At 48.2% G+C, this 25,949-nt stretch overlaps 1 protein-coding gene and 1 long non-coding RNA gene across 2 annotated transcripts in view; both read left to right on the forward strand.

The window, feature by feature from the left end:
- LOC127004248 (uncharacterized) overlaps window positions 1-25,949 on the forward strand; it is a 132,008-nt gene that overhangs the window by 55,853 nt on the left and 50,206 nt on the right. The gene's annotated exons all lie outside the window — the stretch shown is intronic.
- Window positions 14,007-16,466, forward strand: LOC127004246 (uncharacterized). Its single transcript, XM_050871811.1, has 2 exons — window positions 14,007-14,773; window positions 15,098-16,466. Exons 1-2 carry the CDS (start codon window positions 14,111-14,113, stop codon window positions 15,932-15,934), a joined length of 1,500 nt encoding a protein of 499 aa, XP_050727768.1. The 5' UTR covers window positions 14,007-14,110; the 3' UTR covers window positions 15,935-16,466.

Genomic DNA, 25,949 nt, shown 5'->3' on the forward strand with positions numbered 1-25,949 from the left:
AGAAGTGATAAAAGGGAGAGATAGAGAATGAAATAAGAGTAAACTTTGGAGGAAGAAGTGAAGGAAAAGGAGGAGGAAGAGGAGAGAAAAACGAGATAGAAGAAGAACAAGAAGAAAGAGAAAAAAGAAGGCAAAGAGGGAGCATAGAAAGAAGAAGAGGAAGAAAGAAAAAGAGGATTGAATAAATAAAATGGACAGAAGAAAATACCAAAAACAAGAATAAGAAGATAAAGAGGAACCCAAGAAAGAGGAAGAGGAAGCGAGTCAAAGGAATATTATGTAAAAAAATGGCCGGGTGGTTTACCGTGGAATGTTTGCCTAAAAACTTTAAGCATCCCCATTGTGTGTGTCGCAGGTGTTCCGCGGCCCGGCCCCGTCACGCCAGGTGGGTCGGGAGCCGCTGTTTGCCCTTCACATTCACTACGACTTCATATCCAATCCTCTTCCTCGTCCAACCCTTCCTCTGTTCATACCGACTCGCATCTATGGGTATATCTATCTCTTCCAGTGTCTTTTTTTCATCTATTTTTCTTTGTCGGAATTCATGTATCTTTTCTTACACTCTGCCATTCAAATTCACTATAAAACTTCATGTCCTGTCTCCTTCCCCGGCCACTCTTCCTCTTTTCATACCGACTCGCATCTATGGTTCTATAATTTGCTTCCCCATTCATATCTTTGTTTTTTCACTTGTTTTCCTCTCTCTGATGTCTTGTATCCTTTCTTTCACATTCTGTTTTCCCTTTACATTCTCTAAGACTTCATTCCTAATCATACCTCCTCCCTTCGTCCGTTCCTCTCTTCAATGGGTTATAAGTCGCATCCCTAACCATCTCTTTAATGTTTTTTTTCACTTGTTTTTCATCTCTAACTGATTCCATGTATCCCATCTTACTCTGCCCTTCACATTCACTAAGACTTCATATTCAATTTCCTTCCTCGTCCAACTCTTTCTCTATCGACTCGCCTCTGTGGATCTGCAAGTCGCTTCCTTATCCATATCTTCCTATTTTTTCATATTTTTCTCTATCTGATTACATGTATTCTATCTTACACACCCAACCCTTCCCCGCCTGTCTCTTTCTTTCTACCAACTCGCCTCTATCTATCATTCGCTTCCTTATCTACTGTCTCCTCCTGTGTCTTGGGTGTATATTTATTTTTCCACTGATTTTTCTTTATCTTATTCTCTGTATCTTGTCTTCACACTCACTGGGTCTTCATTATTCATTCCCCTTACCTGCCTGTTTCTTTCTCTCTTTCTCTTCTATGACTCGTATTCCCAAACCATTCGGGCCTGACACACCCACATTTGATAAGGCTTTGATAGAGGTGGTTGTGTTTGTATTTCCACGGGTAGTTTTATGGGCCCAGCTATAGTTTGACAAAGCTTTTTTTTTCTGCACCATGGACATGCCTTCCTCCTCTTCCTCCTCCTCCTCCTCTGACTGAATACAACTTGTCCACTCCCTTCCTTCCCTCTCGTGTTCCTCCTTTTCATCTTTATCTTTTTGTTTGTTTGTTTGTTTGTATTCACGGCTCCGTTGACTTTTCATATAAGTCTTTTTCTCGTCTTCTTTGTTATCACACACACACACACACACACACACACACACACACACACACATACATTCATACATACATACACACACACGCACACTGTCTCTTTTCTCATGCGACGTGTATCTCTCAGGTCTTGTTTCCTTCCTCCTCCCCCTCCTCCTCCGTCACCATTTCTCTTCCGTCTGTCTGCCATTTCATCTTTCTCCTCGTCTCTCCTTTCCTTTCTCTCCCCCTTCTCTTTCATTATCTGCTTCCCTTTCTTTCTCTGTCCCAATATCATGTTCTCTCTCTCTCTCTCTCTCTCTCTCTCTCTCTCTCTCTCTCTCTCTCTCTCTCTCTTGCGTTCATATTTTATTTATTTTCCTTCCTCCTCCCATTTCCCGTCTTGTATCATCTCCTCCTCCTCCCTTTCATGTTCCTTCATAGCTCTTTTCTTCCCTGATGTTACCTCCTCCTCCTCCTCCTCCTCCTCCTCCTCCTCTTGTTAGTCTCCCTCTCCCTCCCCCGCCTCCTCCTCTCTCTCTCCCTCAACACTCTTCACGATAGCCGAGTAACACGATATGAAAAGTGCTTAGACCACACACACACACACACACACACACACACACGGACGCTTACATGGCTGGATGGACTCTTTATAAATCAAATACGTGTGTGTGTGTGTGTGTGTGTGTGTGTGTGTGTGTGTGTTGGTATAGACACGCACACGCCCTTACATCACTTCTTCCTCCTCCCCATGTTTCTCTTACACCCTCACACCCACACCCCACACCCCAGCCATATCTATTCTCCTCTCTCCCCAGGTCCATTTCTCACCCTCACCCCATAGTCACTCTCACCCTCACCCTGATCCCCTCATTCACCACTCCTTCACTCACAAACACCGTCACACCCTTCTTCTCTCCAGTCCTCTCCCAGCTCTCACCTTTAGCCTTTCCTCCTCCTCTCATCCTTGTTACAGTTCGTTCTCTACCTGCTCGTCCCCTTGCCTCTTGTCCTCTTGCCTCTTGTCCTCTTCCCGATGTGCCTCGTGTATATTTGATTTCATTTTGTGGTTGTTTTATTTATTTTCTTCTTCCTTCGAGTTGCATCGTTTTCTGCGGTCTTGTTGCATGCCTTCTTTCATCTCTCTCTTTCTCTCTTTTATTCTCTACGTCCTCTCCCCCTTGCCTTCCTCCCCTCACGCCCTCCTCTTCCCCTTGTTGCTCTTTTATTAGTCTTTCTTTATATAATTCTTATACTTTTTTTTTTCCTACTCCCAGTTACATATTTTTACATCTCTTCCTCTTTTATATTGATCTTCCTCTCTGTCTCTTTCTCCCCCGTTCCCCTTCCTCTTCCCGCTCGTCCTCTCCTCGTCGTTCCTCTTCCTCCGCACGCGTCGGGTCCGCGGGTCGGCGCAGCATCGGTCGTCCTGTCGTGCTGTGGTGTCGGGGTGTGTCGGGTCACGGCTGGCGGGCAGGGCAGGCGTGTGGCGGCATCCTAATGGTGGCATTACCGCTAAACGCCGCTTTATGCCCGCTATTCATCCCTCAATGGACGTGGGAGGTCCTATACACCACAAAGCCGTCCCATCCCTCTCATCCTTCCTCCTCCTCCTCCTCCTCCTCTGACTCCTCCTCTTCCTTCTTCTTTCTCTTCTCTTCCCCTCCTCATCCTCCCACACAAGCACCTGCACTGTATCCTCCTGCTTATCCTCTTCTTCCTCCTCCTCCTCCTCCTTCAAGTATCTAAAAAAGTTCAATAACGTCGATTACTCCAAATTCTTTGAACTGCAAACCAACTCAAGAACTAGAAATAACGGTTTACCCATTCAGTCGAGTCGATGTAACACAGACATTGGAAGGAGTTTCTTTTCAAACCGAGTCATCCGCCACTGGAACAATCTTCCCTCAGAAGTAGTAAATGCGAATACCATCAACTCCTTCAAATATAGAATCGACCGTCATTTCGCTGCGTCAGGAGTAAACTGAATAACGAGGGGCTTCCATCTGCTCCTCAATATCGAGGTGCTTTCATCTGCTCACCAAGCCCCAAGTGGCGGTCGAGCAGATTAAATCACCCAAGCGGGCGACCTCGTAATGAGCCAATAGGCTTTCTGTTGCCTGCATTTCCATGTTTCCATGTTTCCTCCTCCTCCTCCTCCTCCTACGTCTCCTATTCCATTCACTATATCCTCTTGCTTATCCTCCTCTTCCTCTTTCTCCTTCCTTCTTCCTCTTATCCTACTCCTCAACCCCCCACCCCCCCACCCTACACACACACACACACACACACACACACACACACACACACACACACACACACACAAAACTACCTCTCCCCCCCCCAAAAAAAAAACATACACAACCTCTCCCCTCCCCACACACAGCCCCACCTCGCACACATATCCCCCCACCCACCCCACACACATCCCTCCCCCCCGTCCCCCCAACCCAACCCCCCCACACCTGCAGCTCCTATTTCACGCGCCGCCGTAGTAAGTGTCCGTCCCCCGCGCGCCGCCCCGTCCCCTGTCGGTCATGGGCGAGCCTCGTAAGTCAACACTTTATACGTTTTTCATGTCGGCATAAAACTCGCAACTCTTCTTCCGCCACGCCAGACACTCGTTCCTCCGACCGCTCCTGGCTGGCTGCCCCGCGACGCCCCTGAGGGAGAATGGGTTACCCTGGGGTGTTGTGGCCTGGGTGAAACAGTAGAAGGAAGAGGAGATGGGAATAGGGAAAGAGGTTGCGGTGAGAGGTGGATTAAACAGAAGTAGTAGTAGTAGTAGTAGTAGTAGTAGTAGTAGTAGTAGGAGTTGGAGGAGGAGGAGGAGGAGGAGGAGGGAGGTAACATGGATGTGAGAGATCGATAAAACAAGACGAAGAGGAGGTGGAGGAAGAGGAGGAGGCAGTAGGGAAAGAAGGTTGCGACGAGAGATGGAATAAGCAATAGGAGGAAGAGGAGGAGGAAGAGGAGAAAAGGAGAGATGGATGAAATAGTTGTGGTAGTAGTAGTAGAAGGAGGAAGGAAAGCGAGGATCAGGTAGGAGAAAGATGTGGGTAAGGGATGAATGAAACAGGAGGAAGAGGAGGAGGAAAGGAAGGAGGAGGTGGAGATCTTTACCCTGATGATGAGTTCAGAGATTGGTGAAACAGGAGAAGGATGAAAAAGGTGAGGCAGGAGGGAACGAGGAGAGAGATGAGGAACAGAAGTGATTGAGGAAAAGGAGATGGGGTAGGAGGCAGGAAGGAAGAAGAGGAGGCGAGAAGGAGGAGTAGGAGGAAGGAGATAGGATAGAAGGAAGGAATAAAGAGAGGAAGAGAAATTGAAGGCACAGAGGAAGAAGGAAGAGAAAAAAGAAGAGAGGAGAAGGAGAAGAAAGGAGGGAAAAATTGTGGAAGGGAGGCAGGAAGCGAATGAAAGGAGGAGGAAAGTAACGGAGGAGGAAGGAGGGAAGGAAGACAATACAAAAACGAGAAGGAAAGGAAAGAGGAGGCAACAGAAAAAGATGAGGAGGAGGAGGAGAAGCAGGAGGAAGGAAGGCGGTGGGAGTGAGAGAGGGATGCTGGGGGCGGCAGGAGGGGAGAGAGAGAGAGGGAGAGGAGAGATAGACGCAAGGAGGAAGCGGGGGGTCGGGGAGGGGGCGGATGGTCGGGGGGTCGGGGGATAGAGTAGCTTTGCCTGATTAGCTTTTATAGGAGTGAGCGCCGCCCCGCCCTCCCCCGGCCCCCCCGTGGCGCTGGTACGCGTTGTGACTCTTCATAAACCCTGATTATCACCTGTGTATACACCCCGTGGCTACCCGTGCTGGGCCTGGCCTCGACGCCGCCCGCCCGCCGCCCGCCGCCCACCGACGCTTCCATCAGCCGCGGCGAGGAAAAAGGAGCGGCTCGTCGGAGGTTCTCTTGTTAGTGGTGAAGGATATTGGCCGCGTGGTGTTAGAGATTAGGTTAGTGGTGGCTTAGTAGTGGTTAGATTCACCTGTTCTCCTCCTCTTCCAATGCTGCCACTACTACTACTACTACTACTACTACTATTACTACTACTACTACTACTTAGGAAAGAGAAGGAAAAGATGTGAAGGTGAAGCAAAATTAATGCATCATCTTAAAGAGTAATAGGAAACGTCAGTGAGAGCAATTGAAAGCAAGCAGCTGAAGGATGATGAGAAAAGTAGGAAAAAGAAAATAACGGGAGAGATTGCATTAGGAATAGTAAAGAAGCAGCATAGGAGAAGACTAGGATATCGCAGAAAATAAGGTGAAAAATAGAAGGGAAAAGATAGAAATAGGGAGAGGAAGATGAAGGAGGGAGGCAAGGAGTGGGAGGGTCGGATTGGCAAGTGAGTGGAAGGGGCTGACTGGCTCGCTGCATGGCTGGCTGGCTGACATACTGACTAGCTAACTAATTGACTGGCTGACCGACTAACTAACTGGCTTCCTGAGTGGCTAACTGATTGACTGGCTGATTGACTGACCGATTAACTGACTTACTGACTTGGTAACTGACTGATTGACTGAGTAACTGCATATCTGGCTGACTGACTAACTGACCGGCCTACTGACAGACTTCCAAACTGACTGCCTTCTTGCCTGTCTGACTAACTGACTGACTGACTGACTGACTGGGTGGCTGACTGGCTCGCCGGTGGACCACATAGTATACCCCGCATTGTTATTATAAATTCTGCCGCCGCCACAGTCTGATAACCCGTGAAGGACCCTTTGATATGGTGATTACCTATTATGCGCGTATCCTTGCATCCTTCCTGCCGGGCTATCCTTACGGCGCGGGCATCCTTACGCGTACACCCACCACCCAGGCGAGCGTGCAGGATACCCTCAACCAGTCTTAAGAATACATTGCCCTCGACTTTTCTGCGCTACTCCGACGCTGCGTTAGTAAGGAAAGTCAAAGGAAAATGTATATAAGTATTTTCTTTTACCTGTCTGCGCTACTCCGATGCTGCGCTAGGGAGGAAAGCCGAAGGGAAATATATAAATCATTCTGTTTGTGATAGTGAGAGGGAACAGACTGAATGAATAGAAATAGAACAGGTAAATAAATGGAATAATGAAATAGAAAAAAGCGAGTAAAAATTGCCCTTCTTCAAATGTATCAAAATAAGGACAAGGAGGATGTAGGCAAGATGTATCCTGTAAATAATAATAATAATAATAATAATAATAGTGATGATGATAATAATGATAATAATAATGATAATAGTAATAATGGAAAAATGGGATAATGAAAACTATTACAACATCAAGCCAACACACACACACACACACACACACACACACACACACACACACACACACACACACACACACACACACACACACACACACACACACACACACACACACACACACACACACACTCTCTCTCTCTCTCTCTCTCTCTCTCTCTCTCTCTCTCTCTCTCTCTCTCTCTCTCTCTCTCTCTCTCTCTCTCTCTCTCTCTCTCTCTCTCTCTCTCTCTCTCTCTCTCTCTCTCTCTCTCTCTCTCTCTCTCTCTCTCTCAACCCCTCCACCCCCCCTCTCTCTGGTATGCGTGACTCCCCGCGCTTCGCCTCTCCGCCGATGCGCTGAAGCTAATCGGCCGCCGCGTCCGAGTGACCAAAATCAGAGTGAGAGAGACTTTAACCGATAATCTTTGAAATCGGTAAATGTGCGTGGCGCTGAGGGGCGGTGGTGGTGGTGGTGGTGTGGGAAGGGGGGGGGAGGGGTGGTGCATGGAGGGATAGTTGAGTGAAGGAAAGAAGGAAGGAAAGAGGATGGGGAGAAGGCGTTGGTGGTGCATGGTTCAGGAAGGGCGATGCAAGGTTGACTGAGTGAGTGAAGGAAAGCGAGGAAGAGAGAGAGAAGCAAGAGGTGGTGGTGGAGGAGGAGGAGCAGAAGGATGAAGAAGATAGGGAGAGAATAGAGAGATAGGAGAAAAATGAGGAGGAAGAGGAGGAGGAGGAACAAAAGGATGAAGAAGATAGGGAAAGAAGGAATGGTGAACCAGGCAGGAGGAGAAGAAGGCAGAGGAGGAGGTGATCGGTTGGTCGAGAAGGAAGAGGAGGAGGAGGTAGAGGAGGGAGTGTTGGTATTTAAATTGGAGAAAAAATAGTAAAATAAGAAAAAAATCGAATAAGAGAAAAAAAATAAAAGAACAACAAATGGAGAAGTTGAAGAGAGAGAGAGAGAGAGAGAAGCCTTTGTGTTGTATATAATTGAAATTGAACTCAGGCCATTCTCTCTCTCTCTCTCTCTCTCTCTCTCTCTCTCTCTCTCTCTCTCCCCCATAAGGTATCAATATCCGCTGAGTCACCTGTGTTGTTTTATTTACCTGATCTCTCTTTACCTTTCGCCGCGCAGCTCCACTTTTCAGCAGGTAACGCGCGGCCCCCTTCCCGTCTGCCTGAGTTGACACCTTTACCTAGACGAGAAGGGTTAGGAAATAGAGGATCTTGTGTATGTTGGATCCTGTATTACTTCTTCTTCTTGTTCTTGTTCTTCTTGTTCTTGTTCTTGTTCTGATCTTCTTCCCTTGTTTGTTCCCGTTCCTTCTGTCTTATCCCATCTCACTTTCTTTTTTTTTTTCATTCTCACCTCTTTTCCCACACCTCCCATTCTCCTTCCTTCTTCCAATTTCTCATCTCATCTTCCTTACTTCCTATTCTTATTTTCTTTTTTACCTCCCCCTCCTACCTCCCTCCTTCCATCCTCCATCCCCTCCATCTTTTCTCCTTCCATCATTCAATTTTCCATCTCTTTCCAATCTTTCCCATCCCTTTATTTCGATTTCCCATCTCTTCCCTTTCATTCCATCCTTACCTCCTCCTCTTTGCCCACCCCTCCTACCCTCCCTCCCTCCTCTCTCCCTCCCTCCATCATCCTTCGAGGCTCTCATCACCGGCCTGGCGTGAGTCGCCCATCACCACCTCCTATCAACACCACCTCTCGTCTCTCAACACCAAATTGCTATTCCCACAGATTGTTTGGTTAGATCTCTCTCTCTCTCTCTCTCTCTCTCTCTCTCTCTCTCTCTCTCTCTCTCTCTCTCTCTCTCTCTCTCTCTCTCTCTCTCTCTCTCTCTCTCTCTCTCTCTCATTATTTTTTTTGCTTTTCCATTTTTTCTTTATTTTCTTTCTTTTTTTTCTTATTTCTTTATTCCTTCATTTCCTTCCTCTTCCTTTCACTCATTATTTATCATTCTCTTCCATAATTTATTCTCTCTCTCTCTCTCTCTCTCTCTCTCTCTCTCTCTCTCTCTCTCTCTCTCTCTCTCTCTCTCTCTCTCTCTCTCTCTCTCTCTCTCTCTCTCTCTCTCTCTCTCTCTCTCTCTCTCTCTCTCGCCCACATCATTGCCTCGTTTGTCAGTCTCTCTATTTCTCTCCCTTATCTACACAATCTTTAATCCCTCTTCATTCTCCTCACCTCCTCTTCCCTCCACTTAACCCCTCGTCACCTCCACAACCCCTCCCCCCTTCCCTCCGTCCCTCCCTCCTTCTCTTCTCCTCCCCGTCCTTCTCCTCACCTCCTTACCGTCCCTTCCTCCCTTCCAGTCTTGCCTTGGTCATCTCATTCTTCTCCTTCCCTTCGTGCCTCTTCCCCCTCCTCCTTCTCCTTCTTCTCTTCTTCTCCCTCCTTCGCTTCTTCTCCTCCCCGTCCTCCTCACCTCCTTACCGTCGCTCACTCCCAGTCTTGCCTTGGTCATCTCATTCTTCTCCTTACCTTCGTGCCTCTTCTTACTTCTTCTCCTTCTTTTCTTCTTCCTCTCCTTCTTTTCCGTCTCTTTGCTTCTGCGTCTCAACTTTTTCCTCTTCTCCCATTCGTCTGTTGCCTCCATTTCCTTTTTCGCTTAACTTTTTTTCTTCTTCTAGTTTCTTATTTTTGTTTCCTTCCATCTTTTTCCTCTTACTTCTTTTCTTTTTCCTCTTCGTTTTCTTGTCCTAATCTTTCCCTCCTCGTGTTTGTTTTGCTTATTGTGTTTTTATCTTTCTTTCCGTCTATATTCCTTCTCTTTCTCTCTCTCCTTTTGCGTTCCTCTTCCTTATCCTCCATTCTGTTCTTTTTCATACCCCCTTCCTCCTCTTCTTCCTCGTCCTCCTCTCCTTTTCTCTCTTTTCCATTTCTTCATCCATGATCTTTCCTTTCGTCTACTTTCCTTCTCTTTCTCTTCTTACTTGCCTCCCTCTTATCTTCCATTCACTCCCTCTTCTTCCTCATCCACTTCTCCCTTGCTCCTCTTCTTGTCTTCAATTCTGTCCTCTTCGTACCCCTCTCCTCTTTCTCCTTTCCTCGCCCACATCTCCTCCTCCTCCACATCCCTTCCTCCTCCTCCTTTTCTTCACCCACGTTTCCACTTCCTCCTCTTCCTCCACCTCCTCCTCCACCTCTTTCATCTCCCACATCTCCACCTCCTCCTCTTCCTTCTCCACCTCCTTCCTCACCAGGTTTCCTCCTCCCCCGCACGCCTGCAGCTCCTCCATCAGACAGGCACCTCCTTGCTCAAAACATGGTCCCCCGGCGCCTCCAACCCGGTACTCATTCTTCTCCATTCCCTCCTCCTCCTCCTCCTCCTCCTCCTCCATGGTGGGCGAGATGTAGCAACAGAGGTGTGGAATTAATTTCAGTCTGGATCGCACTGCCTCCCGCACATCAAGACGCCCTTCCGTGCCTGTCTTTGTTGCTCTCTCTCTCTCTCTCTCTCTCTCTCTCTCTCTCTCTCTCTCTCTCTCTCTCTCTCTCTCTCTCTCTCTCTCTCTCTCTCTCTCTCTCTCTGTTTCTCCTTCGCTGTCCCGCGCTGTGGATTTCTCTGTCTCGCTGTGGTGTTACTCTGTGGGTTTCCGTGTGTTAATGCTCTTTGCTGTGCTGCGCTGTGCCATTCTGTGTTTACCATCCTGCTTGTTTTTTTTTCTCTGTTTCGTTGTTTCTCTTCTCTACCTCTCTACCTCCCTGTTCCTCGCTTAATGCTTGGTTGTGTTTTTCTCTGTCTCCCTAATGCATCCAAGAGCTCTGTGTCGGTCCGGGTCTTTCTCTACCGCACTGTGCTTTTGCTTTACGTTGCTGTGCCTTTCTCTACCTCGCAGTGGCTTCCTCTACCTCTCTGTGCCTTTCTTTATCTTCCAATGCGTTTCTCTAACTCTGTGTCTTTCTCTACCTCGCTGTGCCTTTCTCTATTTCGCTGTGTTTTTCAATTCTGGTGTTCCTTTCTCTACTTCTGTGTGCCTTTCTGTACCTCGCTGTGCCACCCTATGCTGTGTTTGATATCTTGCTGTCTCGTTCTGCGTGTGCCATCTTCCTTTCCTCGCTGCACCCACCCACCTGCAACACACACACACACACACACACACACACACACACACACACGCCGCGGCGGTATTTATGGGGAGGCATTATGCTGGCGGTGGTGATGGAGGCCGGGTAATCTCGGCCACACCCGCTATCTTCATCTTAAATCTATATGATCAGGGCAGATGCTCTTAGAAAGCACCCTATATTTCACCGGCACGATAGCATCTCGGGTTCCTCTTTTTTATTCCCTTCCATGATGTTCGCGGCCCCGGAGAGAGAGATAGAGACCCTCCGGTGTCATTACGCGTCCCGCCGCAAAAACTCGCGTCCCTCACGTAATGCTTAACACGGAGCCTCGAGGCGCAGGGTGAACTCTGAGGAGGAGGAGGAGAGAGGAAGGAAGAAGAGGAGGAGGAGGTGGATGGGGTATTGGGGAACCTGATTAAGCCTTAGGGAACGCCGAGAGTGTTTTATAAGCATAGCAAACCCTGGAAAAGCTGTCATTTTACACGCGAGAAGGGAAGGTTAATTCTGGAGAGGATGAGGAGGAGCAGGATGGACTATTGAGGAACCTGAGTAGGGAACGCCAGGAGTGTTTTAGAAGCATAGAAAGCCTTGGGAAAGAGGCTATTTTTCACGTAAGGAGTGAAGGTGAATTCTGGAGAGAAGAAGGAAAGAACAGGAGGAGAAGGAGGAAGAGGAGGTGGTATTGAGGAACCTGATTCAGCCTTAGGGAATGTCCGGAGTGTTCTAGAAGTATAGCGAAGCCTTGGCAGAGCTGTCCCTTTTTATGTGAAGATTAACATTGAGTCGAGGCGAAAGGTGAACTCTGGACAGAAGGGAGAAGAGGAGGAGGAAGTGGATGGACTGATGAGGAACCTATTGATCTCTATGGAACCCCAGGAGTGCTTTCAAGACCTTGGAAAAACTGTATTATCACACCTGATGGGAGAAGGTGAACTCCGGGTGTCGGGATAAACCCGTGAGACCCTCGAAGCGTAATTGAGCACTGGAAGGGTTAAGGGTCGTTGGAAGGCAAAAACTCTCCACGTAATTCTTAACACAATGTATTAAAAGGGAAGGAAAGCTAAGGAGCAAGGACGCATCCATGAAAACCTTATTGAACTCAGGAAAGCCTTTATGATATTATGGCAGAACGTAGAAAGATTATGAACAAATACTGAAAACTCTTTTGAACTTGGAATGCCTTGAAGAGCTTAAAACAAAACGTAAAAAAGATCTGAACAAAACGTGAAAACTCTTACAAACTTTGGAATGCCTTGAAGAATTTAATCCACAACATAAAAAGAAGGATCTTGTACAAAACGTGAATACTCCTTTGAACTTAAGAATACCTATAGAAGCTTCAGGCAGACACAAACTAACATGTAAAAAATAGGTTACCGACGAAAAACACCCTCCAATGACCCTCGTCAAGCAGCTAAGTGGCGATATCAAGCCCTGGGAATGGTAGAGCACCGGGAAAGCCCCAACGGCCGGCCAAAGGCGTAGCATTGTTGGGAGTCCCTGATAATTGGGTGTGCCTGGCTGTGATGACCCGGAGCAGGACGCGGCGAGCTGTACCCTTGCGTTCTCGTATTTTGTTGTAAGGGATCGCGGCGGATAGTGTGAGATAAATATCGTCTCTGGTGGTGATAAGAGGAACTTCTGTACACTCATACCTGTTGCCTTACCTGCCTACCGCCTATCACAGCCACGTTACCTTCCTCACCTTACCTTCCTTACCTCGCCTTCCTCATATTGCCTACCTTACCTTGCCTTCCTCACCTTTCCTTCCTCATATTGCCTTTTCCACCTTCTCCTCCTAACCTTGCCTTCCTCACTTTACCTTGCCTTCCTCAGCTCCCTATCACCACCTTACCTTCCTCCTCTTGTATACCTCATCTTGCCCTCCTCATCTTCCCTTTTTCATATCCCTTCCATGTCTTGCTTCCTTTACCTAACGTCCACCACCTGCCAGTTCTCCCCAGCTCTCATCCACACACCGCCTTCCAGCGTCCAACCTTCCCCTGCATTGATACAAACCTACGCCGCACATCACACGCCCTTCACCTGCCGCCCGCCGCCTCTGATACCTAGCTACCCACGGATAAGTAAGTCCAGGTGATGCCGCTCCCCCGACGCCCCCGCCAGCGGCCAGCCCACACAGCTGTGCCCTCGTAAAGCACGGAGAGAAAGAGCGGCAGATAGCGAGACAGGGAAGCGAGAAAGACCGAGGGAAGGAACAGAGGGAAGGATGGAGGAGTAGGAGGGAGGAGAGAAAGATAAGCAGTGTGTGTGTGTGTGTGTGTGTGTGCAGTAGTAATGGTGGTGATATAAGTGGAAATTATATTATATTAGTGGCGATGGTGGTGGAATTTGTTTCTTCTATTTCTGCGACGGTGGTGGTAGTGATGGTGGTGATGTGGTAGTGGTGATAGCAGTAGTTTGGTTAATAGTGGTGGTGATGATGGTAGCGGTAACGGTAGTAGTGGTAGTGATGACTGTGGCAGATTAATTCGTATGTGTAGTGGTGGTGGTGGTGATGGTGGTGAGAGGGCTGGTATGCTACAGCTATTTATATTGGTGGCGGTGGTGCTAGTAATGGTGGTGGAGGTAATGGTGGTGATGGTGGTGGAATAATATATGTGGTGGTGGTGGTAGTGGTGGTGTTGGTGGTGGTGAGGCTTAACTAACGACATGGGTGACTTTCCTCTCCTTCTTCCTCCTCCTCCTCCTCCTCCTCCTCCACGCCCTTCACGGATACTTTTCACGCCTCATCTCCCGCCCTTCTCCTCCCGCGGCTCATCTCCACGCCCACGACACCCAGCTCCTCCTCCTCCTCCTCTTCCTCCTCCTCCTCCTCCTCCTTCTCCTTCGTCTCTTCGACTATTCATATTCTTATTCGTGTATTAGTATTACCAACCTTCCTCCTCCTCCTCCTCCTCCTCCTCCCTATTAATATTATTATCTTTATTATTACTATTATTATTATTATTATTATTATTATTATTATTATTATTATTATTATTATTATTATTATTATTATTATTATTATTATTACTACTATCATCATTATTAATCCATTAGCCATCTCCCATGAGTACACGGTCTGCACCTCAAGGCTCGTCAGCACACCGTAACCACCACCACCATTCCCTGGCTCACCCTCCTGCCCACTCCTCCCTCACAACAGGTCAGTCATCCCACGACTGCCTTCCGCTTGTAACGCCTGCCGTGTTATCTTTTCAATACTTTTTGTATTTGATATCGCGATGAAAACACTGCGGGAAACACTCGCTTTCGTCGCTCAGCTGGCAGTGGGCCTGGCCCTATACTGGCTGCTTCGCGGCGCCGTGCTGGACACCAGGGAGGTGTCCAAGCTGCGGCGGGCCTGGGAGGCCTCCGGGCCCCAGACCACCGTTGTTGGGAAAGTGCGCGGCCGCCTGGCCGACTCCTGGTGGCTGGGGCCCCTGCGCCCGGCGCCCCTAAGGGACCCTTTTGCCGAGTGCGGCCTGTTGCCCCTCGGCAGTCCCAGTGCCGGTGGGCTGCTGGAGGGTCTGTCGCTGCAGATCCATTCACGGGCAAGTTTGGACTGCCTGCAGCGACAAATGGAGGTGGCCCTCGGTGAACACGAGGCGTTCACCCTCTGGCTCCAGGTGGCCGCAGGCTGTGGTCTCCTCTTCGTCTTCCTGGTGGCGTGCAGCCTCCTCCTGGGGCGGAGCAGATCGCGGCGCGGACTGCCCCAGGAGGAAGCACCCCAGGAAGAGGAGGAGGCTTCTCTCCCAGGCACTCCTGCCGAAGATGTGCCTGTGGCAGTGCAGGAGGCCGCTCCTGCCGAGGCACGGCCAGCACAGGCAGAGGAAGAAGAATCCCTCCCTGGCAAAGTGTCTGTGGCCCTTCAGGAGGCTGCCCCTGTTGAGGCCCGGCAAGCACAGGTAGAGGAGGAGGAATCCCTCCCTGGCGCGGTGTCTGTGGCCCTTCAGATGGCTGCCCCTGTTGAGGCCCGGCAAGCACAGGCAGAGGAGGAAGCGTCCCTCCCTGGCGCTGTTCCTGTGGCCCTTCAGGAGTCTGCTCCTGTTGAGGCCCGGCCAGCCCAGGCAGAGGATGAGGCGTCCCTCCCTGGCGCTGTTCCTGTGGCCCTTCAGGAGTCTGCTCCTGTTGAGGCCCGGCCAGCCCAGGCAGAGGATGAGGCGTCCATCCCTGGCGCTGTTCCTGTGGCCCTTCAGGAGTCTGCTCCTGTTGAGGCCCGGCCAGCCCAGGCAGAGGATGAGGCGTCCCTCCCTGGCGCTGTTCCTGTGGCCCTTCAGGAGTCTGCTCCTGTTGAGGCCCGGCCAGCCCAGGCAGAGGATGAGGCGTCCCTCCCTGGTGCTGTTCCTGTGGCCCTTCAGGAGTCTGCTCCTGTTGAGGCCCGGCCAGCCCAGGCAGAGGAGGAGGAATCCCTCCCTGGCGCTGTGTCTGTGGCCCTTCAGGAGTCTGCTCCTGTTGAGGCCCGGCCAGCCCAGGCAGAGGATGAGGCGTCCGTCCCTGGCGCTGTTCCTGTTGCCGTGCCGGAGATTGTTACTGCCGAGCCTCGGCCAGCTCAGGCGGAGCAGCCGGGCGCGGAGGCTCGCCAGGCTCTCCGTCAGGAGTGGTGGTATACCCATCACCTGCCGCCACGTTACGCACGGCGCCTGCTGGACATAAAGGTCATCAGGAGTTTACGCTCCAAGAGCTGCGCACAGTTCAATTACGACAAAACCACGAAGCAGCTCCTTGTCAGAGGCCCAAAGCACGATGCCCTGGCAATGCACAACGCCATCAGGGACGTGCTGGCCACGTTTGAACGCCAGGACAAGGAGGCTGCCGACGCCCGCCGCCGTCAGCAGTGGTGGCGCTACACGCTGTACATGCCGCCCCGATACGTGCGCGCCCTGCTGGGTCCCGAGAGCACCTACTTAAATAATCTGCTGGCGCGCTACAACGTGAAGGTGGATCACGACCCGACGAGGAGGAGGCTGGTCCACGTCCAGGGCCCCAGAAATGACGCCCTGACAGTTTACCGGGCCATCCAGGAGATGTTGGCCACCTGGCGGTGGCAGGAAAAGCCTCAGTATTAGCTTTCATTGCTTCTCGTGGCATCATGTGCTGAGGCCATCACGCACCGAGGATTACTCTTTGGCGATCTTCCACACACTCGGTAACAGGCCATCACGGATCAGGACGCTTGGCGGGTTATGCAATACTTGGGCTCCCGTCTGCCACTGGAGGCTGTCCTTACCCCCGCCCCAAGGCCACACACTCGGAACAGTCATCAAGGATCAGGACGCTTGGCGGGTTATGCAGTACTTGAGCTCCCGTCTGCCATTGGAGGCTGTCCTTACCCCCGCCCCAAGGCCACACACTTGGAACAGTCATCAAGGATCAGAACGCTTGGCGGGTTATGCAGTACTTGGACTCCCGTCTGCCATTGGAGGGTGTCCTTACCCCCGCCCCAAGGCCTCACACTCGGAACAGTCATCAAGGATCAGGACGCTTGGGGGGCCATGCAGTACTTGGACTCCCGTCTGCCATCGAAAGGTGTCCCTAACGCCGCCCCAAGGCGTCTCATGACTTAACTTTTCTTACTCTTGATACATTCATAGATCAATGTTTCCTTTAAAAGTTTTTATTTATTTGCTTAGTGATCTTAATGACGATTATTTATGTACCAAAGTAAACTTGGGAATATTATAACGAATGCCAAATTGTCACATTTAATTGACATCCCCCCCAGAGGGACGACTACCAGCGCAACACTACTCGCCGTTGTCATTACAGAGTCCCTACATACCTGTGCCAGTACACAGGTGCTCTTATTAGCAACGTGCCGGACGCATTACCTATAGTATACTGGTCCCAGTGTATAGGTAGTCTACTCTTAGCCACGTCCAAGGCACGACTCCTCCTCCTCCTCCTCCTCCTCCTCCTGTTATCCTTATATACCTCAATGGTAAGAGCTCACCTCGAGTATGCGGCATGATTCTGGTCCCCTAATTACAGAAAAGACATTGAATTATTAAAAAGAATCCCTCGACGGGCTACGAAGATGATTCCACCCTTGAGAGCCCTGCCGTATGAAGAACGACTCAGGCGACTCAACCTCTTCACGCTGGAAAAGAGACGCCTACGGGGGGATATGATTCAGGTCTTCAAGTACCCAAAAACTTCAGTAACGTCGACCACTCCAAGCTCTTGGAGCTACAGACCAACTCAAGAACTAGAAACAACGGCCTGCCCATTCAAGCGAGGCGATGCAACACAGACACTGGTAGGAGTTTCTTCTTTAACCGAGTCATACGCCACTGGAACACCTCCCTGCTGAAGTAGTAAGTGCAGAAACCATCAACTTCAAAAAATTTAACGACCGTCACATCGGGACAACAGGAGTAAACTAAAAATACGCACCGAAATGTCTTGAACTGCTCTGCAGGCACCAGTGACTGTCAGGCAGATCACGGCTCTACAGCAGGCAACCTCGTAATGAGCCAACTGGCTTTCTGTTGCCTGTCATTACATGTTACATGTTGACATGTTTCCTCTCTCCTTGCTTGTACCTTCTTTCATCTCCCCTCTCCTGCTCCCTATCTCCCTCTTTCTCTCTCCCTCTCTCTCCCTGCCCACGAGTTCTTCTGTATCCATTATCTTCCTCTAATACTACTAAATAATGACAATGATGCTAATAAATATGATGATGATAATAATTTCACTACTACTACTGCTACTACTACTACTACTACTACTACTACTACTACTACAACTACTATTACAGTACTAATAATCCAGTACAATAATGCAATGCGGAACTACACAAAATAAAACTGCAAATAATAATGATAATAGTGATAATAATAGTAATAAGAATAATCATAATAAAAATGGACAATGAAAGAAGTAATAGCAGTAATTATAACATACAAAGATCATTAGTTAAAAAAATAAGTCGTTAAAAATACAAAAAAATAAATAAATAAACTCATCTCCCAACGAAGGCCTAACTAACATCAATTTAATCAAAGCGAGAAAAAAATAAAACAAAACAAAACAAAACTTAATTACCTCGAAGGAAGAAAAGACACACTCGTTCGATCCCTTTTTTCTTCCTCTTCCTTTTTTCTTGGCCTGTTCAACCCCCAACTAATGACTGCTTGACACGCTGTTTCCGCTTGCTTCCCAGGATAACGAACATTCTTGAGGCTTTATCGAAATGCTGCTGTTGTGGCGGCGGTGATGATGATGAGGGTGATGACGGCGAGGAGGAGGAGGAGGAGGAGAAACAGGAGAAGGAGGAGAGAAACAGCTTGTCAGAGGAGAAAATTATGATGATAAGGACCATTAAAGTAACATTGGGTGGAGTGGGTGAAGAGGAGGAGGAGGAAGAAGAGGAGGAGGAGGAGGAGGAGGAGAGAATAATGAATGAGAGAGAAAGTAAATGGTGTGTGATGATGATGATGGTGATGGTGGTAGTGAGTTTGGTGGTGGTGATTTGGTGGTGCTTAATATGTTAAGTATGAGAGAGAGAAGATGGAGAAGAAGAAGAAAAGAGAAGAACGAGAGAAGCGAAGTAAGTAAGAAAACGAAGGAGGAAAATAGAGAAAAGAAAGAAAAGGAGTGAGAAAAGGAAGGAAAATATGAATAAGGAAATAAAGAAGATGGGAAAGAAGAGGAAAAAAAGGATAAATGGAAGGAAGAGAAAGAGAGAAGAGAGAGAAAATGTGAGAGAGAGAGAGAGAGAGAGAGAAGAGCGTGAAATTTCCATATATAGCCAAATGCCTGTAAATTGTATGGCGCTGTCTTCATCCCATTCCTCTGCCGCCATATTCGTCCTTATTAAATCCATCTCCATTATGATATTTTTTTCTTCCTCATCGTTCTCATTATCATCCTGGGAGAGTTTTGAGCTAATGATGTGAATGCTCTCTCTCTCTCTCTCTCTCTCTCTCTCTCTCTCTCTCTCTCTCTCTCTCTCTCTCTCTCTCTCTCTCTCTCTCTCTCTCTCTCTCTCTCTCTCTCTCTCTCTCTCTCTCTCTCTCTCTCTCTCTCTCTCTCTCTTTCCTTCCTTCCTTCCTTCCCTTCCCTTCTCTCCCCTCTCCTCCCCTCCCCTTTCCTTTCCTTCCTCTTCCCTTCATCACTCCTCCTCCCTCCTCCCTCTCACCCCCTTTCTCATCTCTCTCCCCCCCTCCCCGCGCAGCCAAATGAGCCATGGGGTGGAAATAATTGCTTAAATGAGTAAATTAATGAAAATAGTTGAAATTATCTTCAGGAACACGCGTCTCCGCCCTCTTCCCTGCCTCCTTCCCGCCCTTCAAGCACCTGGCCGGCCTCATCTACCTGTTAATGACGCCCCGCACACACACACACACACACACACACACACACACACACACACACACACACACAAGGGGAGATAGAGAAAAGGAGGGGGACGGGTGAGTCTTGACAGCGAGGAAGGGAAAGAATGCAGGGATGATACGAGAGAGAGAGAGAGAGAGAGAGAGAGAGAGAGAGAGAGAGAGAGAGAGAGAGAGACGGATAAAGAGATACACCGTTACTTACAAAGATAAGAAAAAGTCAATATCCCGCAAAACACACACACACACACACACACACACACACACACACACACACACACACACACACACACACACACACACAAATAAACACATGGAGCCAAGCCCACAAAACCAGCCTGCAAGATAACCCGCCAAAAAGATGTATTGAAAACGAATCCCAGGCCGCCACGAGGCATCCATAAAGTATATATACGGAGTTCATTGTCGAGGCGATAAGAGCCTGCGCAGGGAAGGGCATCGGATCCTCCTCCCATAAGCATTCAATCCTCTTATAAGCAGCATTCGATCCTCCTCCTTCCTCCCCCTCCTCCTCGATCCATCCCCGGAGTCAATAACCATCAATTTTACGACGACGCCTCAGAAGCAGAAGAATGCTGAGGAAATGGAATTGAATGACTCCTTACCTTGTTTATATACCTTTACGGCCTTGCCAATGCGTCTGTCTGTCTGCTAGCTCCTCCTCCTCCTCCTCCTCCTCCTCCTCTGCAGCTTCTTCCTCCGTCCTCCCTGATAGCACGAGCTCTAAAACTTGTCTATAAACTCTCCACTTGACTGCGGAAGCTGCTCATATTTTGTCTGTTTCTCTATCTGTGTCTGTCTCCCCCCCCTCTCTCTCTCTCTCTCTCTCTCTCTCTCTCTCTCTCTCTTCGTGGTAGCGTTTGGAGTTACAGTGAAAAAGGCGGAGAGCAAGGAGGAGGAGGAGGAGGAGGAGGAGGAGGAGGAGGAGGTGATGGTGATGATGCTGATGGTGTTGGAGGAGAATTCTACGAAGGTTCAGGTGTTGAGAGAGAGAGAGAGAGAGAGAGAGAGAGAGAGAGAGAGAGAGAGAGAGAATAATTGAACGGGTCCATTTGTATTGCTTGATTCAAATTGCAGTAGTGAATTGCGGGTGTGCTTCCCTCCTACCTCCCTCCCCCTCCCCCCTTTACCTCCATCTCTCTCCTCTTCTCCTCTCTCCTCTTCCCTCTCCTACCTTCCTCCCCATCTCTTCCCCTTTACCTCCATCTCTCTCCTCCTCTCCCCTCTCCTCTTCCCTCTCCTACCCTCCTCTTCGTCTCTTCCCCTCCCAGACCTCCCCTCTCCTCCTCTTCCTCTTCCCACTTCTAACCTTCTACTCCCCCTCCCCTCCCCTTCATCTCCCCCCTCACCCCCCCCCCCCCCCATGGCCGCTCCCGATCATCCAGTCCAATCTTCACCTTCTTCATCTCCACCTTCATCCAATCTGCCCTCATCTTCATCTTCATCTCCACTCCACTCCCCCATTTAGCTCCACCTCGCCTCTCTCTCTCTCTCTCTCTCTCTCTCTCTCTCTCTCTCTCTCTCTCTCTCTCTCTCTCTCTCACACACACACACACACACACACACACACACACACACACACCTATATTATGCCACCTCCTGCTCTTCCTCGTCCAGTTGCAATTCTTTCTTTTTGTGTCAATTATCTTTCTTTTATTTTTTCTTTCCTTTTATTGCCTTATTTAGTTTGTTTGTTTGTTTGTCCGTGTGTCTTTTCTGCATCTTTTTTTCACTTCTGTTTACTCTTTATCCTTTTATTTTTTTCCTTATTCTCTTCTTCCCTTCCGTCCCTCCTTTCTTTCTTCCAATATGTTTCTTTTTCTTCATTTTTTTCTTCTTTTCTTTTTTTGCATATTGTTTTTCCTTCTGTTTTTTTTTTTCTTCATCTTCGCTCCTTTTCCCTTCTGGGTATTATCTTTCTTTTCTCTTTTTCTCTTCACTAACTGCCTGATATTAATGTTATTTATGTCTTTTCTATATATTTCTTTTTTTTTTCATATCGTGTTTTATCCGTTTATCCTTCTTCTCCCATTCGCTCAACCGCTCTTTTTCGATTTATCTTCTACCGCTACACTTTTTTATCCTTCCTTTCCTTTCCTTTCCTTTCCTTTCCTTTTCTTTTCTTTCCTTTCCTTTCCTTTCCTTTCCTTTCCTTTCCTTCCATGTTTCTCCTCCCCCACTCATAACGCCTCTCTTTATCCAAACTTTTTCCTCTTACTGTTACTATTATTTCTGTTATTATTACTTTTTTCATCCATTGCTCTTCCTATTTAGCCAGTACTATTTTATCCATCCCCCCATCTGCCCCTGTTTTGTGAGCCGGGCTATCTTACCCGCTCCTCCTCCTCATTCCCTTCCTATTGGTCTACTTAACCGACTGTCATCTCGCACTTGGGTCCTGCTTTTAAGGTCTCACAGCCTACCCACCCTACCACTTAGCGCACCTCATCCATAATTGTCCTCTTCTCATTCGCTTCTTGTCTTCCAACCTGTTCATTACCTGTTTTTTTTTTCGTTCATTTATCAATAGCCCAAAATTCTCTCTACCTTTCTTTCTATTCCCTTCTTCCTTTTGCTGTTTCTTGTTCTCCTCTCTATGTCTTTCTCCCTTTCACTTGGTTTTTCTTTCTTACGTGAACTTCATCTTCTACCCTTCTGCCTCCCTCTCTTATTTTCCCTCTTCCTTCTCTCTCCCTGTCTCTATTCCCTCCCCTTTTCATTCCTTTCAATCCTCAGTGTCATCTTTTTCCCATCCTCCTCCTTCCCTTAACTCCATTCTCTGTCCACCTTGTTCACCTCCACTTTCATCCACCTGCTTTTTTATTTCCCCTCCTCCCTCTTTCTTATTTCTTGTTATCTCTCCTCTCACCTCCATCCACTCTCTTATCACACTGTTTCCTCTACCTGTTTTTTCCCTCCTCCCTCCTCCTACCCCTTCCTTTTTACCTCCATTCTTATTGCAAACTTTTCCGCCTGCCTCTCTCCTTCCCGTTCCTTTCTCCCTCAGCCTCTACTTCACTCCCAGCCTCTTGTTCTTCCATTCTCCCTCCTTCCTCTCTCTTATCTCTCTTACTCTCCTTTCATATCACACTCTTCCACCTGCACCTCTCTCCTTCCAATTTCTTTCCTCCTCCTCCTAGTTTACTCCACACCCATTAGTCCTTCCCCGTCCTCCTCCTCCTCCTCCTCCTATTCAGTGTCCCGTGCAAAGTGGTCGCATTTGCTGGCTGAGTTATGAGGGCTACTGTGTCTGCCTGCCTGCCTGCCTACCCGCCTCGTGTGTGTGTGTGTGTGTGTGTGTGTGTGTGTGTGTGTGTGTGTGTGTGTGTGTGTGTGTGTGTTTGGTTTTCTTAAGTTTTATTACTTTTTTATGATGGTAGTGGTTTTGAAAAGGGGAGGAGGATGTTATTTAATGGTGGTGGTAGTGGTGGTGATGGTGTTTTTGTGGTGGTGTTAGTAGAATTGGAGGTGGAACGAGTGGAGGTGGTGGGGGAATGAAGGATTGAGTGTCAGCTATAATAATGTTTGGTGGTCGTGGTGGTAGTGGTGGTGGTGGTGATGTTAATGATTGTGGTAGAGATGCTGCTGGTGGTGGTGATGATGGGAGTGATCGTGGTGGTGTTAATGGTGGTAAATTGGTGATGCTGGTTGTTTAATGGCGGTGATGCCAGTTGTTTAGTAGTTGTGGTGGCGGTGGTGATAGCAGTGATCGTGGTGGTGATGATGGTGGTGATGCTGGTGGTTTAGTGGCGGCGGTAGTGGTGATGATGGTAGTGATTGTGGTGGTGATGCCGGTAGTTTAGTGGTGGCAGTGGTGGTGGTGGTGGTGGTTGAATTATGCGTCTCCTCGTATTTCTAGTTGCTTGGCGGGTCATTTGGTGGTTTGGATGCCGTGGGGTGGCTAAGTGATGGTGGTGGTGGTGGTGGAGGTGATAAATTAGAGGATGCGGTTGATTCGCTTGCTGGCTGGCGTGGGTCGTTGTGGTTTTTGTGTTTTGTAGTGAGAGGTCGCGGGTTTTGTTTGCTAGCTTGTGGTTGCTACCCTTCGTTAAAAGCTCGTTCGTTCGTTCGTAGGTGACTGGGGAAGGGGTGGAGGTAGGGGGTAGCTCAGTGGATTTGGTGCTTGACTTTCGACCGGCAAGCGAGGTTAGTCAGTGCGAGATACAGAGAGTTAAACCAGGTATGTTCTCCCCCTTAAGCCCGCGCAGATTAATGATCCTATTCCTAAACATTTCGTCGCCCAAGCTCACCTATTTAACAAGACTTTCGTAGGTTTTTGGGGCCTTTCCTGGGGTAGTTTTATGATCCTAGTGGTAGTCTGACCATTCTTCTGTACCGTGCACCTAGAATTACACTCGCTGGAACTCGACTGATCTCCTTTTTTGGCCTTTGGAAATAGGTAATGTGAAAGGCCGAAGCATTTGAGAATATCACCCAAAGGGACGTCACTAAATATCGGAGGGGGAGGGAAAAGAGAGAGAAAACGTATATCACAACATTAAAATAAGTCTAAGAGAGTAAAGACTGCTCTTTGTGGCAAGCATAAGTAGACAGTTCGAGCGAGCGACTTCACTTTCTTTATCAGACAAACTATCCGTCCTTTTGCCAACGTCATGCTCAGGAAGATACACATTCTGGCCCAGCATCCCACCCACGTGAAACTACCTTGCTCCCTTTGCTGCATCACGGCTCAGTGTGCTCGCGACTTACAAGCTGCGAGTTCCATCCCAGCACACGGCGGCGGCTACTCGGTGAGGGAGGTAGTCAGCGCTCTCCTGTGACCCTGGCGGAGCTATATGGTCTTGGCTACCTTGCTCGGGGGGATTATTTGATAGCCTTTCATTTTGTAGGAGAGGACGGCGGGTACTGTTTTATCGTCTCTTTTTTAGGTGTTGACAGTGACTGATGTTGTTTTGGTGTTTTCGGTTTGTTTTATTTGCGGTTTTCGTGTTGGTTGTGGTGTTTGGGTTAAGGTGATGACTGTGTTTGGGGAGGTGAGGATTGTTTAGAGGAAGAGATGAAGGGAATGGGAGAAAGGAGAATAAATGGAAGAGAATGAATAGAAGGTACATAGGGAGAGAAGGTACGAATGGATAAGCACGAAAGGGAATGCTTGAAGAGAAAGGAAGAAGTTAAACAGGTGAGTCCATGGAGGTATACAGTATCCTCCTCCTCCTCCTCCTCCTCCTCCTCCTCTTAGGTGCAGAAAAAGAGGCATGTTGTGGCAAGAGTTTACTGATAAAAGAGAAATTGGATGGGAAAGATGAGTGTCATACTACTGTGCATAAGGAGAAAGAGGAGGACCAAAGGAAAGAAGTATAGGGAAGACAGAGAACAGCGTCAAGAGTCGAGGGATAACTAGTCTATTCAAAGGCGAGAGGGCAAGCACAAACTAAAGGAATATGAGATTGGAAATAAGAAACAAATGACTACTAAAATGTACAAAAAGGAGGAAGAGGGAAAGAGGAATGTGGTTTGAAATGGGGTTAGTATTAAGAGCGTGGGAATAAAAGTTTGTATAAAATAAGATAAAGAGAAGTACAGAAAAAAAGAATAATGGGTATAATTGTATTTAAATGTGCCCAAGAAAGAAAGAATAACAGAAAAATAAAAATAAAAGATATGATTGTATTTAGATGTGCAAAGAAAAGGGAAAAAAAGAGAAACAGGAAAAATAAAAAAAGGTGAAATTAGATTTATTTAGATTGCAAAGAAAATGAGGAAGAAGAGGAACAGGAAAAAAGAAAAGAAAAAAAAACCACATTCAGGTTTAGAAGTTCAAAGAAAAGGAGGAAAAGGACAAAATGTTAAGGGATTTAGAAGCCACATAAGCAGGATCAAGAGCAGAAGAGAGCATCGAACCACCTCCACCTGATATTGACCTGTCTTTTGGCCACTCATCTAAACTCCTTTTATACGAGCCGTGATTAGCAGGCTTTTTTTTATTATTTTTTCCCCTGGAGCTGACTCCTTTACTGTTAAAAAAAAGAAGCATATAAAGAGTACATTCAAAGATAAGACAGGGAGCGATAAGGCGAGGAACAGGAACAGAAAAAAAAAGATAAGAAAAAAGGAGTACTCGCTTGGTCGTAATGAGGGGTTTTATAGCACAGAGCAAACACGAGAATTGGTAAAGGCAGAACGAGTCTAGAAATTGCAGGAGAATACGAGAAAAAGTGATCAACAGCGTGGGAACAGGAGAAGAGGAGGAGAAGGAGGAGGAGGAGAAGAGGAGGAGGAATAGGAGGAGAGAAGAAAAACATACACCTGGAGGAAATAACAGGAGGGAGATGAAATGAGAGGAGGTGAGAGTAGATGGAGGGAGAGAGGGAGGGGGAAGAAGGGAGATAGAAAGAAAAGGAAGAGGAGAATGAGCAGAACGGGAGGAGGGAAAAAAAAACCGAGAAGGAAGCAATAGCAAAGAGATGAAGTGGAAGGAGGATGGAGGGAGGCAGAAAGGGAGGAAGAGGAGGAGGAGGAGGAGGAGGAGGAGGAGGAGGATCAGTAGTTGGCAGGAGGAGGAAAAACAGAAAGACGAGAAGGAAATAATAGGATGGAGTTGAAGAGGGAGGTGGTGAGGCTGGCAGCTGGAGGAAGAGGGAGGGAGGGAGGGAGAGAGGGAGAGGCAAGCGTTATCAGGGTGATCAGGGAGAAGGGCGGGTAGAGTCGAAGAGGCTCCACCCTTCCCCACCACCACCATCACCACCTCCACCACCACCACCAC

This window comes from Eriocheir sinensis, chromosome 27, assembly GCF_024679095.1.
Source record: "Eriocheir sinensis breed Jianghai 21 chromosome 27, ASM2467909v1, whole genome shotgun sequence".
NCBI lineage: Eukaryota > Metazoa > Arthropoda > Malacostraca > Decapoda > Varunidae > Eriocheir > Eriocheir sinensis.